Source organism: Astatotilapia calliptera, chromosome 2 (assembly GCF_900246225.1).
Source record: "Astatotilapia calliptera chromosome 2, fAstCal1.2, whole genome shotgun sequence".
NCBI lineage: Eukaryota > Metazoa > Chordata > Actinopteri > Cichliformes > Cichlidae > Astatotilapia > Astatotilapia calliptera.
This window is the reverse complement of record NC_039303.1, coordinates 32,427,578-32,441,014: the sequence shown is the minus strand read 5'-3', so window position 1 is coordinate 32,441,014 and position 13,437 is coordinate 32,427,578. Positions and strand designations below refer to the sequence as shown.

The following is a 13,437-nucleotide window of genomic DNA, read 5'->3' as shown; positions in this document are numbered from 1 at the left end:
TGCATTAAAGATACGTGTCAGCAAAGGGCTTTGCTAAAAAATTAATGAAAATTAGCATTTTTTTAACAAATATTTTTATTGAAAAGTCACAAAATTAACATTCATATCACTGACCAAACAACTGCAATCACAGAGGCAATTGAGTAGTGCATGAAGAGCCTCTTTAGCTTTCAGAAGCATTTTGTGAACTATATTAGACTGTGTTGCTAGGAAACCAACTTTTCTGTCTTTTCTATTTTCAGCAGTGACATCTTTGCTTTCCAACTGACTGCTTTCCTCAAGTCTGTATAATGTCTGTTATGCTTACGTCAATCCTCTCCCATGGAGACACAGCAAGAGTCGTTCAAGACATGTAAACATTCTTTAACCCCTTTGTGGTGTGGTCTGAGGTTGGAGCAGTCTCTCAGGCTGAGGTTTTATTTGGCACATTCAGCTTGTGGGCTAAACGCCGTCGCCAGCTCTTCTGGTTTGGTTAATCCCACCCTCGGAGCGATCATTCTGGTTGGAGGAAAACATGCCTCGATACATGGCTTTCTCTTTTTGTAAGTCCCGACTGAGTTTCTCCTCAGCCCTCTGCAGGTACTTCCTCACATTGGCATCTGTGACAGAAACGTATACTTTAACTCGCTGGTCTCCAGAGAAAAGATCAGTAATTTAAACTATGCTTAAATTACTATGAGCAAATCTATATCCTTCAGAAAAAAAAAAACAAACTGCACAAGCTACCCACCTGGTCTTGATAAAATGAAATGACTCATACATGAGTCTTCTAGCGTGCTTTAATTAAACACCTTTAACATGGGAAATGGTGACGCTTCTAACTCATGGGTTTAATTGATCACAAAGTTAAACAAGGTCAGTAAGCTTTTCTCAAGCTGAGCTGACTGTTTACTTTAAAGATGAGTGTTAATATTAATTACCATTTCCGAATGGATAGCAGTGTAACAAAAGAACAATTTTTGGTTATGGTGGTGGACTAATTGCAAATGTAGACTGAAAAATAAATACATTTGGAGAGCACAGGCGTCCACGGCTCCCACCAAAGAACTGCTGTTTCGACATGCTCTGTGTTAATCATCTACAAATCACAACTTATTCATCAAAGACACAGATTCTTTTTATTGCTATTTTTTCCTGCTTTCAGCTAGTGCAACTAGCTGAATTAATGTTTAATGTTTTCGCTCTTGAAAGTCGCCACCAGAAATATCTCTTGGCCCAAAGATTATGACACAGCCTCTGTGAGAGCTATTGGTGCTAGCAGTGCTAGTCACAATATGATAACTACTATGATGAATGTGCTGCATATTTCGGTAGCATTTAAAACAGTATGTGCAACTGGCAGATAGAGGAAGTGGCTGACATCCAGAAAGACAGCACAGAGGCACTAATAATGGCAGCACAGAAACAAGCTCTGAGTACAAGGTCCATATAACTATGTTATAAATAGTTTCAACAGAACCCATCAATTCCTGACTTGTTATCAGGAATTGTTTATCTTCATTTATTTAAACTTTATCTTCCATTTTTGCGATCCACATGTAGTTATGACCAAAATTTGGCATCATCCGAGTTAACAGAACTCTCAACATTTTCTGTTTATTTTATGCAATTTGATGGACCAAAATGTTTTTAAAACTTTAGTACATTAAACCTAACATACTTTCAATCAGAGCCCTAGAGATTTTTCTTTTGGGAGAAGGTTATAACCTCTTTGGTGGTCCTTAAAAATGTAATATGCGGGAAGAAAAACCTGGCTATATATGTCTAAATAACTATTACGTCAACTTGCTCTTGAAGATCATGATGGTCTGGGTCTTTACCATTAGGCTGCTCTTTAGAGGCCTGGATGAGGTACTCTTTGGCTGTCTCTGCATCTCCCATCTCCAGAGTGGCTACCCCGGCCCTGTACAGCGCTTTGGCATTGCCTGGTCGCCACTTTAGCACTCGCAGACTGTACTCCTGCACACGAGTATAATCAACAGTCTTTCTCTGCAGCAAACAGGCTGGAAGAGATATAAAGAAATGATTATACTGAGGCACTTGTATCAAACTAGTGACTAGAGAGCAGTTTTTCAAAGAGTTACTACTTCAACAGCTTTGAAAGAATATGACATTATCTCAGAAGGATATTTACCTACCAGCAAGGTTGTTGTAGCAGTCCACTTGAGTATTTCTCAATAAAGCCTCCTGTTCAGGTGTGAGCACAGGTGTCTCAGGCCCAAACCCTTTCACTGATGTTGTCACATCTGAGTCAATGCTTCGCAGGAGCAGAAGAGCGCGGTGATAACGACCAATGGCTGAGCGAATGTTCTTATCCTTGTAGAAAGCATTTCCTTCTGTTTTCAGCTGGGCTGCTTCCTCTAGCAAAGCTGAAACCGGCTTAGCAGAATTTGGTTTGTGTCCAAAGAGGCTCGGTGCTGCTGCCGCCGCCGCCCCCTGTACATCTAGGCTAGCCTCCCCACCAGCACCCTCCATGTCTGCAGTGAAGCTAATCAGCTGTTGGGGTGAGAAAGCACATTTTAGTTTATTCTTAAACAGAAAGCCTAAAACATAAAGTGGTGAGATGTAGAGAAAAAGATGTAAGGACTTATGAAACATATAGGTTCAGGCCACTATATTAGGTACACCTGTTCATTAACTGCTCATTAATTAAAACCAAAAATCTAATCTGCTAATCAAAATCAATATAAATGAATACTTTTCTCCAAGTGTAGGGCTGAACTCAAATTGAAAAACTTATAGTTATGTGAAATAAAGTTTAACACTTTTTCTTACAGTGGTATTGATCAAATAAACGTTTCAAAAGCGCTTACACACATAATCACTCACTGGCCACCTTGTTAGGTGCACAGGGTCCACTGCTTGTATACTACAAACATGTAATCAGCCAATCACACGGCAAGAATAGAGTCAAGACAACAACATGAAAACATGGAGCCCACCCTTGTTAGGGTGCTGATGGTGGTGGTTTAATAATGTGGGGGTACATTTTCAGTTTGAGGGGTGTTGAAGGATACAGTTTGTGCCCCTTATTACCAACCGAGCACTGTTTACACGCAACAGTCCACCTGAGTCTGATCGACATTAGTAAGGCTCGACACCACCTGTTCCAGTGTAAAAAGATGCTCTGCGTATAATAGTAGAAAGCACTTATGTGTAAGAAAACGGTTTGTCACACCTCTGCTACTTCACTCCTTCACTTGTAATACCTCACATATGACCTGGCAGTCACACAGTGAGCCACACTGCTTTTAATAAGAAGGTAGACAAACCGCAAGAGCAGTAGTTTTCCTACCATATTTAATATGACAAACGGCAAATCTACAGCTTTTTATTTGAAGTATTGGTACATGCCAACGTTACATTATTTTACGAATCAAATAGAAAGCACGTCACTCAGGTCCAAACGTAAACCGACGTTTTGCGGCAAAACGTCCAGGGTTTGTAGCTACCGCTAACCGAGCTAGCAGGCTGCCAAGCTAGCCCGGGTCCTCGAAAACTAGCTAACTCATTATTTCCCGTATGTTCGCGCATTTTATGAGGTTCGCTACATGAAAGCTGTATTGTTCTGCATTCTCTCGCCTTACGCCAGTGAAGCGACAATCCACGGATAGCTACTTTTCAGCTGGTAGTCATCTTAGTTGTTGCTGCCACACGTGCGCTTCCTTGCTTGCCTTTCTATGGACTCGCCCACAAACTGTGTGGAGTGCTACTGCCACCATAAGGTCGAAGCAGGAATTGCCAGCAAATTAACACAAAATACACCCTCTTCGTTTTTATTAAATATAATTTTGAAAGTAATCCATGCACAAAATACCAAAACAAACTTTTTTGGTGTAAATTACACTTATTCTGGAACAAAATGTAAACGCAGTTACTGAAAAAGTTGTTCCAAAACATTATTTACAACAATTAATTTATTAAACAATGTTTTTAAAATCTACTTTTCAGGTTCCAGAGTCCTGATAACAGAGCTATGCCAAGCATACCACACAGCAAGTAAAATAGCTCATGAAAAATTTACATTTGATACTAGAAATTGATAAATATAATTATCTGATCTTTGTTTTTTTTACAATTTCAAAATCTTTCATAATTGTATAATGACTCATTGATAAAACTGCAAATGCCCTAATATAATTATTCCGATTAAAAAAACAAAACAAAACAAAACACATTTATCACAAAGCAACTGTAAAATTTTACAATTTTACTGAATTCTACAAAAGAAAGATTGTAATTTATGAAGTATTTGTGTGCAACAGCTGTAAGCTGCATAGCTACAACCTTTTCTAAGCAATGGTATATAAGTGCTAAAAAGAGAAGGTTCAAGTATTTTTTTTAAAGTAAGTCAGTGACAGATTCTTAACATAAACAGGAACAAACCATGCACTGATTATAAACAATGAATTCCTCCAAAGTCCTTCATTTCTGTTTTTCTGCCAGAAAAACAGAAGGTGTGGTAATAAATCACCATAAAAACACATCTGCATCCCACTAAATCATTTAGTTTGTCACTCCAACTGACTGGGGGTTAGTATTAGTTCAGTTTCATTCTGACCACCTTCTCCTCCTTGTGTGTTTTGATGATGCCATTGATCATTAATGTTAATTTTTGTGATTCTTTGTTGGCCTTCACTTTGGGTACGTCCCACCTCTCAGAAATCACAACATGCAGATAGTCCTGACCGGAGAGCGCTGGACATAAATGCCATGTTCAAGAGTGCAACCTGGGAAGTGAAGGACAACAGGTAACCCTATGGATGGTTCACCACTGAGCAATCTCAGCAACACTCCAACTAGCAAGCCCATGATAGAGCCATAACCATTGGAGATGTTAAAAAAGAGGACGCAGACTAGTTGAGGGAACATGATGGTGTAGGTTATGTCTGAGCCCAGGATCCAAAAAACCATGATGCTGTTGTTTAGGAAGGTGAGCGATGTGCCAGCCACGCCCACCAGGACCACAGTGACACGGATCACCCACTGGAGCTCCCTGTCTGATGCCTGCAAAAAAACCCCAAAATAAAATAAAATCTGGAAACTGAACCAGAAAAGACATAACCACAACTCGAATCTTCTCCTTTCAGGTCTCTTACTGTGGTCCTTAGGATGCTCTTATATATGTTGGATGAGAAGATGGAGGCGGCAGATAATAGAGCAGAGTCTGTTGAGGACATCACAGCAGCAGCTACAGCTCCAATACCAATGATGGAGATGTAGTTTGGAGTGAGGTACTGCAGAGCAATTGGCAGAACCTGACCAGCGTCTCCTCGCTTGAAGGGGGATGGGGAGCCATATAAGGTCATGTTCCAATCTGGCATAAAAACATAAAAATGTTATATAAAGTCATATTAATTCATTCATATTTTTACACTTGCTGTTGACTCTGTTGTGGTACCTGTTGATGCTGTGACTGCTCCAGTCAGCACAGATGGGATTCAAAGTATGAAGACTAGCAGGTGATCCTGGCTGTATTTGATGAGGAGGCTGACAGAGTCCTCTGGTGGAAGTCCTGATATCCAAGGTTACCTAAACCCTTTAAAAAGAAATTACAATTAAGGACTACAGTACTTAAAATCTGATGCCATTAATTTATTTTTAATAGCAAAACTCAGATGCAGGCTGGGACAGATCAAATCTAAAGCAACAGCCTACCCAACAGCCTCAGGCCAGCTTGTAGGAGCCATTTTTAACTGTTTTAAGGAGCATTTCTTCAGAAATGAACAAAATACAATTTTAAAAAATATCTATCGACATGGTTCCTGTGCCATAGAAAGACCAACCAAGCTTTGATTCATAATTGTTTTTCAGTACAAATAAAAAAAGAAGATGCATTTGGCTTTAGTGGGTTATTCGTGTGAAATCAGAGGGCTTTTCACACAAGGATTCAAGGGGCTTTATTGTCATTCGCATTGCATGTTAACATGAGGTGGAACGAAAATATGTGCACACGGTCCCGGAGCGAAAAAGAAACCAAGTAATGAAGAAACAATTTTTTTTTTAAGTAATAAATAAATAGTTGTTTTTTGGTTTTTTAACAAACAGAATAATAAGTAATAAAACACTACAATAAATAATACAATAAGTGGAGTGCAACAACCTGAGTACCAGTATGGAGTATGGGTATAGAGTGTAGGTATAAACATAGGTATAAATAAATACTTTAATAGCAAAAGGGAATGATGACCAGCATTGATAAAGTGACAGTGACACTAATTATTAGTATGTTTAAATTACTAAAACTGTAGAGTTTTCCATAGTTGGTTACAACATGACTATTAAGTGACCATAAATTCATAGATTTTAAAAATCTCAGTGGAAATAAAAGTGCCTGAATGCATCTCACTGCAACAATAGTCATTAAAATTTCACCCATATTCACCATTTTCCCTACACACTGCACACTAACCTGTCATAGTGAAGACTCCAACCGCCAGACTGATCCCTCTGTTGCCCAACAGCGTGATCTCTCTCCGGTCTGCTTTGCTGTTTTCCTCTAACCCCTTGGACTTCCTTGAGGCCCACAGTCTGGTGCCCAGTACCATCACCACCATGCCCGGGATGTTAAGGGTCACCATTCACTACCTCAGAGACAGACAGACAATGGTTCCCACTAGCTCTCTCAAATACCTACATGACCTGCCTCCTGATGTAGAGCTGGAGTGGTGTTGCTCAATTACAAAGCTCACAAACAGAACACAAAGGAAAAATAAATAGTTCAGATCAGAGCACATCCCTGTTCAGATAATCTGAAAAGTGTAGGTAGGTTCACTTCACAAATTAATGCTCTCTAAAGACACACACACACACACACACACACACACACACACGCTTAATGGAGATCATTTGTAAGCGCAGATATTAGCCCTTTCATCTAACAGCCCCTCTCCTGATATCTCCACACTCCCAAAACTGTGCTGGGAGACGCAGCAAACCTTCACAGCTCCTGAAGGAGATGCACTACCTGTGGAACCTTGATGGGCTGCAGGTACTGACTCACAATAAAAGTACTGCTAACACCACTTAAACTGGAGAAAAAATAAATCAAGAGGGGATCAAAAGGTGTCTGTGGTCACCCCCTGCAACATCATTTTATTTTTTAGATGCTGCATCTGTTGTTACTTTCATTTTAAAAAACAGCATAAAGATTAGTTTTATGTATCTTTTGTTGTAAAAACTGTCTAAATTTGTTTGCTAGTTTTAGTACAATGAAAATTAAAAACACTGGCTCGTAGTAGCTGCAAAGCACTGTCAGCAGTCATTTTTGAAATGCTCAATTTAAAGGCATTTTCTTTTTCCAAATCAAACTGCAAACCCGTTAATGAAGACTGAAACCTCTGCAAAGAAGCAGTGGCAGCGACATGTACTCGCTTACTTTATTTCTCTGCTCAGCGTGATCCATATAAAGTTTCTCACAAAATTTTGTCATCCATAAAAGTGTGTAAACTTCATATCCTTCATACCAATAAATACCGCTGCGTCCATGAGGCTGAAGCCACACCTCTTTGAAAACTGGCTTACAAGTGGAAAATTACAACTTTAGGATTGTTGAGCTGGACTGAAGGTTGGCAAGAGTGATAGAGCACTAGTAATAGACCAGACTAAAAAAAAATGGTAACAATTCCAGGTTTGCAAGAAATGTGCATTACTAATTATCAAATGACTTGTAGTATGTTTTTCCACACATGGCACAACGATGGTAACTACATTATTCATGAGTATTAATTGGGGATGGCCCGATTCGATATACAGTATCGGTCCCATCCTGACCTAAATTACTGGATCGGATATCGGGGAAAATAAGTGTTTTTCATAGGGGTTTTTTCGACTCACAACACTTTTTGGCCATGCCTCGTGTGTGTGTGTGTGTGTGTGTGTGTGTGTGTGTGTGTGTGTGTGAGTGTGTGAGTGTGTGTGTGAGAGAGAGAGAGAGAGAGAGAGGAAACAAAAAGTCGGTTATGTGGGACTTGCTTGAATAAATTGCTCTACCTGATGCACTTTGTTATTCCTCTGTCTACTCAGATTGATAACTAATAGACAATTGCATTTGGCAATTACTCCACAATGCCAAGAAAGAGCCCATTTTAAAAAACAGAAAAAACAGGAGCTACACCAGGATGCTACCGCTAGCTGTCCTCTGTCGCCAATCAGGTCATCTAACATTAAGGAGAATGAAATAGCATCCTTTAACGTTTTTATGGGCTTGCCAGCAAGTCCATACAAGTCTTGTTATAAAGTCTTGTATGAATCTAGGCGTTACCTTACTACTAAGAAACGGCATTCACAGTGTCTGATAAAGGAAGCTCTGTCACTGTGTGTTATAGATACATTAAAACATTCCACTTCTCATTATAATCTTTGTCATATATTTTTTCCTGTAAATATAAATCCAAAAATCTATTAAAATGAAATCTATTGGTGAGTACCCATAGAATGAAGCATATATTTTTTTCTTTTATTTAAATTGTACAATGCCCTAACTTTTTTAGGGGGAAAACAGGTTTAAACAGGTTTGCCTGCCCAAAGAAGTTCCAGTTGCTATGTGGGTAGTAAGACTATTTAACATGGAAGCACTAAATGAAAAATTCAAGCACCTAGCCATGCAGTCTGTCTTTACAAACATTTGTGAACAAATCTGTAGCTCTAAAGAGCTCACTGGATTCCAGCATGGTTCTGTAAGAAGATACAGCCATTGCAACAAGTTAGGAGTGAAACAAAATTCGCAAAGCTAAGCATTCAACGACCTTCAGATTGTATTACTGCAAAGTGAAAGTGTTGCGGAACCACATGAACTCAGCCACAAAGTGTCAGACCACATAAAGTTATAAATCAGGGTTACTGAATGATGAGTCACCAACACTCTGCTGACTTAATAACTGTAGAGCTCCAAATCTCCTTTGGCTTTAACATCAGCACAAACATTGCTTCAATGTATCACTGTAGGTTAAATATTTAGGTGGCCTAGTACACACACACGCACGCACGCACGCACGCACGCACGCACGCACGCACGCACGCACACAAAGAAGTGCAGCCTTACCTGATATACACCCTACTGTTACTCATTTTATATTAAGATTCAAAAATCTAGTTGGTATTGGTATGCCGAGTAGCCTTCAATAATAGTAGCCTAATAAATCACACAGCAATAGTACATTCACGTAGTTGTATAAAAGCATGATAATAAATTACATAATCCAAAGTATTCAGAATATGTTACTTTTATTGAGTAACGTAACGGAATATGTTACAAAATACATTTTGGGACATGTAATCTGTAATGGAATACATTTTAAAAGTAACCTTCCCAACACTGAATATAGGCATGAGGATACAAAATTCAAAAAGAATGCTGGATATGCCATAAATTGGCCAAAACACTGGTGGTGGTGTGGCTTGTGCATGAGCGGAACAAAGATTTCATTGTACACTGGGCAAGGATTCATTTCAAAGTGACGAAACTACATGAGTGATGTCGCAAACAACCAAGCCTGTACTTGCACCTGGAATCTTTCATCCAGTTCCAAGTACTAGTGCGGTCTCAAAGTTTGTTACTTTGATACGGAACCAGCATGCGTTTACTGCTGCTAAACTTAATATATACAAACAAATTAAAAGTAATATTCAATATTATTTGATAACTATATGAAAATAATGAGCGTTTACATAAGAAATTCAGCTATTACTGATGTTACAGTGTGCAAGCAACATACAGAAATCCCAGCTGGCGAATTTAAACCTAGGACGTGTATCAAACATATTGCAACATGAAATTGAAAGATTTTTTAAATTGTAACCATTTATAAATGTATACCATCAGGATCAGCTGAGTGCTTGAATGCCAGTCAACCAATTATTCATTATGCAATGATGTTATACAACCAGCAGTATTGGCATGTAACGTCACGGATGATTCTAGTCGTGTATGTATAGCAGTTTTTTCAGACTGATAGAAAATGTAATTTCTATATCAACTTTTGAGAGAAAGATCACAAAGTGCTTCACAACAAAATACCAGAGCATTAAAAAAAGAAAAGAAAAAAATTTAAACACAGGAATAATCTCCTATAGATTGTCTTTTATCTCACCTGTCATGATCACGTTAGAGTTTTCTTAGTTGCTTTTTGGTTTAAGTATGCTTCCTGTCTGAGTTCTGTTCTTTTTTTCCCTTTGAATTTTCAGGTATTTCATGGTCCTGGGTTCTCTAACCCAATGTTTTTCATTTGTGGACTTTCTATATCTACTTATTATTCCTTCACGTCTTAGTTTGCTTTTTACATGTTATTCTTCAGTCTTTGTTTCATGACTTCTGTTGGATGAGTTTTATTACAACTTTTGTGGAGCAATTGGAGTTGAATTGGTTTTGCGATCTGCGATTACTTTTTAGTTTTCGATGAGCAGGAATTAAAGGCTTGCCATTTTTCTACACTTGTGTCACGTGTTCTGAATATTGGCTATACAGCTTCATGTATGAGACAATGGTGGAAGGCTGCCTCCCTGAGCCTGGTTCTGCTGGCGGCTTCCTCTTTTTTAATAGGGAGTTTTTCCTTCCCACTGTTGCCAAGTGCTTGAATAAGAATTGTGTGATTGTAGGATCTTTACCTTACAATGAGAACCTATATAAATACTAGCTAAACTGAAAAAAAAAAAAGAAGAAAACAGTTTTCATTAAATACCAATGCTAGAAGTTCTATAATCTTGTATTTGTGTATCTTTCCAATTATATCTCTTGTGGTGACTGCCTATAAAATGTCTAACATTGTGTAATTTTTACACATTTGAAAATGAGTGTGATTGTGTTACAAAACTCACTTCAGTTGCAGAGTTAATGACCTCAACATCCTCCACTCCAGAGGATGTTGAGGTCCTCTGATAATATATTAGATAATATAAAAGCATAAGAGAAATCTTGCATAATCTACCATATCAGCATGTTCAAACATCTCATGACGTGTAAGAAAGAGCAGAAATGTTAGTGTGAATTTTTATGTCATGAATAGGACACATGTGGTCACATGTGTAAGTGTGGCACAAAGAAATCAAGGCATATAAAGAAGCAGATTCTTACCCTTGCCCATACTAACACTGGGAGATGTGAGGAACGTGGTGACATGAGTACCCTATATCAGTGCACAACAAACCTATTTAAATAAGTGGTATGTGGGCATGCTAACACCAACACTTAAATACTGCAGAATGCATGCCCGAGATATAGATTTTACATAACGTTCATATGGCTTTAAATTCAGAATTAACAGTTAAAGGTACTTTAAATGTCAATTCTCTGTTCATTCTAACATTATAACACAAATCTACATCCCAGTAAACCATGTGTTTGTTACTACAGGTCCAACATGACTGTGAATGAAACCACTGACAGTAAACCCAGTGCCCTGCCACCACAAAGCAGGTAAAAAAAAATAAAATAATAAAAAATCATAAAAAAAAATCTACCATACAATGCTACAGGCCATACTGTACCTGAGCTTTTTAACATAGACTCTGGCACAGTGAAAAATTGTCCTGTAGTACGACTAGAATTCATAAGAATTTAGCGATTCTGATTCCATTATCAACTCTCATTGCCTCCACTTTGAGAGTCACCATCATCACTAAGCACCATATGGAAGACGAGTGGATGAGAAACGTTTGTGCATATTGATAGTATTTCCACTCTTGGTGTTGATACTAAAAGTAATTGCGCCCAGAAGACAGTAATTTGTTACTTTTTACATTATATCAGCATTTTTCCGTAAAATTACATGGAACGCATAGTCTCATAATTACCATTTATCAATATAAATCTACTGACTACAGCCCCACACACCAACACATATCCCAATCCTAATAAGGACACACATATGATCTTTCTCAAAGCATTTACATGTGAACACAAAGCCAACAAAACAAAGCAAAGAAACTTCACAGTAATTTCCACAGTGATTCTACTTTAGTAACATGAACAGGTAGAAACAGGTACAGCTTGACTGCTCGTCACAGATGTTACCTGCTGAAGTTCAGGGTCTGGCTGCTGGGCGGGGTCAGGATTCACTCAGCTTTAAGTCACTCTGGGTTCTTGGTTAGCTTAGTGTTAGCATGCTGTCCTAGCAGGAGCTGGCAAAGAGCCGAAGTTGTGTTGGCAGGATAATGCAGTTACTGTTAGTGTAGTTTGCACTTTCCCCACTGTGCTCTTCTCCTTTGTGCAATAAAAATAAAAAATAATGTCCATATCCACACTTTTGCCCCCCATCTTCCTCTTCAGTTCCACACGTACTGAAATCAGCTGATTGTAGCACAAGTGCAAGTCCAAAAATATTTTTAATTGTTTTCCCAAATCATAATTTGTTGGGTAAGGAAGCACTTTACTGCGAGCATCCATCTTCCATTTCATACTTCCATCTAGCAAAATGAAGTCCAGTGGCATGAATGCTACATAAGATTCATACATATGAATGGACTCATATTCATTATGTGATTCATGTATTACCTCCCACTAACTTTAGGAATTTTATTGAAGTAACACTATATTAGTATCATTCACCATTAGTAACAATCGGTTAAACAAATGCTAGTAAAATGTATTTAAAGAAATTACTCCAATGTAATTTTAAGAAATGTATATACTGCATGCAGAAAGCATGCACTGATTATAAACAATGGATGACTTTGGAAGAATCCATGAATTCTTCCAAGGCCCTGTGGCAAACATGATCATTTCACAAAATATCTGGCATAAAAACAGAAGGTGTGATAATAAATCACAATAACTTCAGCTCTGCCTTCAATACAGTTCAACCCCACAAACTGGTTAATAAACTAAGCAACTTAGGACTCAGCAGCTCACTGTGCAGCTGGATATTGGACTTCCTGAGCAACAGACCCCAGAACGTCAGAATGGGAGAGCACACCTCCACCACCCTCATTCTGAATGTGGGTGTCCCACAGGGGTGTGTCCTCAGTCCCCTCTTATACTCACTTTTCACCCATGACTGTTCACCAATCCACACCAGTAACACCATTATAAAATTTGCTGATGACACCACCGTCATAGGACTGATAGACAACAATGATGATTCAGCCTACAGAGAGGAGGTTCAGCATCTGAAGCAATGGTGTGACGACAACAACCTGCATCTAAACACAGCCAAGACCAAGGAGATGGTAATCGACTTCAGAAGAACAAAGCGATCTGAGCACTCTACCCTCTACACTGATGGGGAGGAGGTAGAAAGGGTATAAAGCTTTAAGTTCCTCGGAGTCCACATCTCGGCCGACCTTACCTGGTCCACAAACATTTCCCACCAGGTAGGGAAAGCACAACAAAGGCTGTACTTCCTCAGGAAACTACGTCAGGCCCAATTACCCCAAAGACTGCTCGTAAACATCTACTGCTCCACCATCGAGAGCCTTCTGACCCTGATTGGAGGATAACTG

General features: G+C 38.8%; 2 protein-coding genes across 4 annotated transcripts; both read right to left on the bottom strand.

Annotated features, from left to right (window-relative positions):
* Positions 1 to 51: 51 nt before the first annotated feature.
* ttc9c (tetratricopeptide repeat domain 9C) lies at positions 52 to 3,720 on the bottom strand. 2 transcript variants are annotated; one of them, XM_026143283.1, is made up of 4 exons: positions 3,583 to 3,720; positions 2,139 to 2,496; positions 1,821 to 2,003; positions 52 to 599 (listed from the first exon to the last, which is right to left on the bottom strand). In XM_026143283.1, the coding sequence occupies exons 2-4, from the start codon at positions 2,473 to 2,475 to the stop codon at positions 442 to 444; spliced, it is 678 nt and encodes a 225-aa protein (XP_025999068.1). In that variant the 5' UTR covers positions 2,476 to 2,496; positions 3,583 to 3,720; the 3' UTR covers positions 52 to 441. The 2 variants fall into 2 exon arrangements, with proteins under 2 accessions (XP_025999068.1, XP_025999059.1); XM_026143274.1 differs by having other exon boundaries at positions 3,588 to 3,720.
* Positions 3,721 to 4,272: 552 nt separating this feature from the next.
* LOC113006967 (high-affinity choline transporter 1-like) lies at positions 4,273 to 6,584 on the bottom strand. Of its 2 annotated transcripts, XM_026143249.1 has the most exons (4): positions 6,413 to 6,584; positions 5,402 to 5,539; positions 5,100 to 5,317; positions 4,273 to 5,007 (listed from the first exon to the last, which is right to left on the bottom strand). In XM_026143249.1, the coding sequence occupies exons 3-4, from the start codon at positions 5,307 to 5,309 to the stop codon at positions 4,666 to 4,668; spliced, it is 552 nt and encodes a 183-aa protein (XP_025999034.1). In that variant the 5' UTR covers positions 5,310 to 5,317; positions 5,402 to 5,539; positions 6,413 to 6,584; the 3' UTR covers positions 4,273 to 4,665. The 2 variants fall into 2 exon arrangements, with proteins under 2 accessions (XP_025999034.1, XP_025999039.1); XM_026143254.1 differs by lacking the exon at positions 6,413 to 6,584 and having other exon boundaries at positions 5,402 to 5,690.
* Between the last annotated feature and the right edge of the window lie 6,853 nt (positions 6,585 to 13,437).

Coding starts and splice junctions, on each gene's coding strand:
- ttc9c (XM_026143283.1), bottom strand. CDS start 2,475: ATGGAGGGTGCTGGTGGGGAGGCTAGCCTAGATGTACAGGGGGCGGCG. Junction 2,004..2,138: donor CTGCTACAACAACCTTGCTG/GTAGGTAAATAT, acceptor TATCTCTTCCAG/CCTGTTTGCTGCAGAGAAAG. Junction 600..1,820: donor CTCTAAAGAGCAGCCTAATG/GTAAAGACCCAG, acceptor TTTCTGTCACAG/ATGCCAATGTGAGGAAGTAC.
- LOC113006967 (XM_026143249.1), bottom strand. CDS start 5,309: ATGACCTTATATGGCTCCCCATCCCCCTTCAAGCGAGGAGACGCTGGT. Junction 5,008..5,099: donor AGAGCATCCTAAGGACCACA/GTAAGAGACCTG, acceptor GTTTTTTTGCAG/GCATCAGACAGGGAGCTCCA.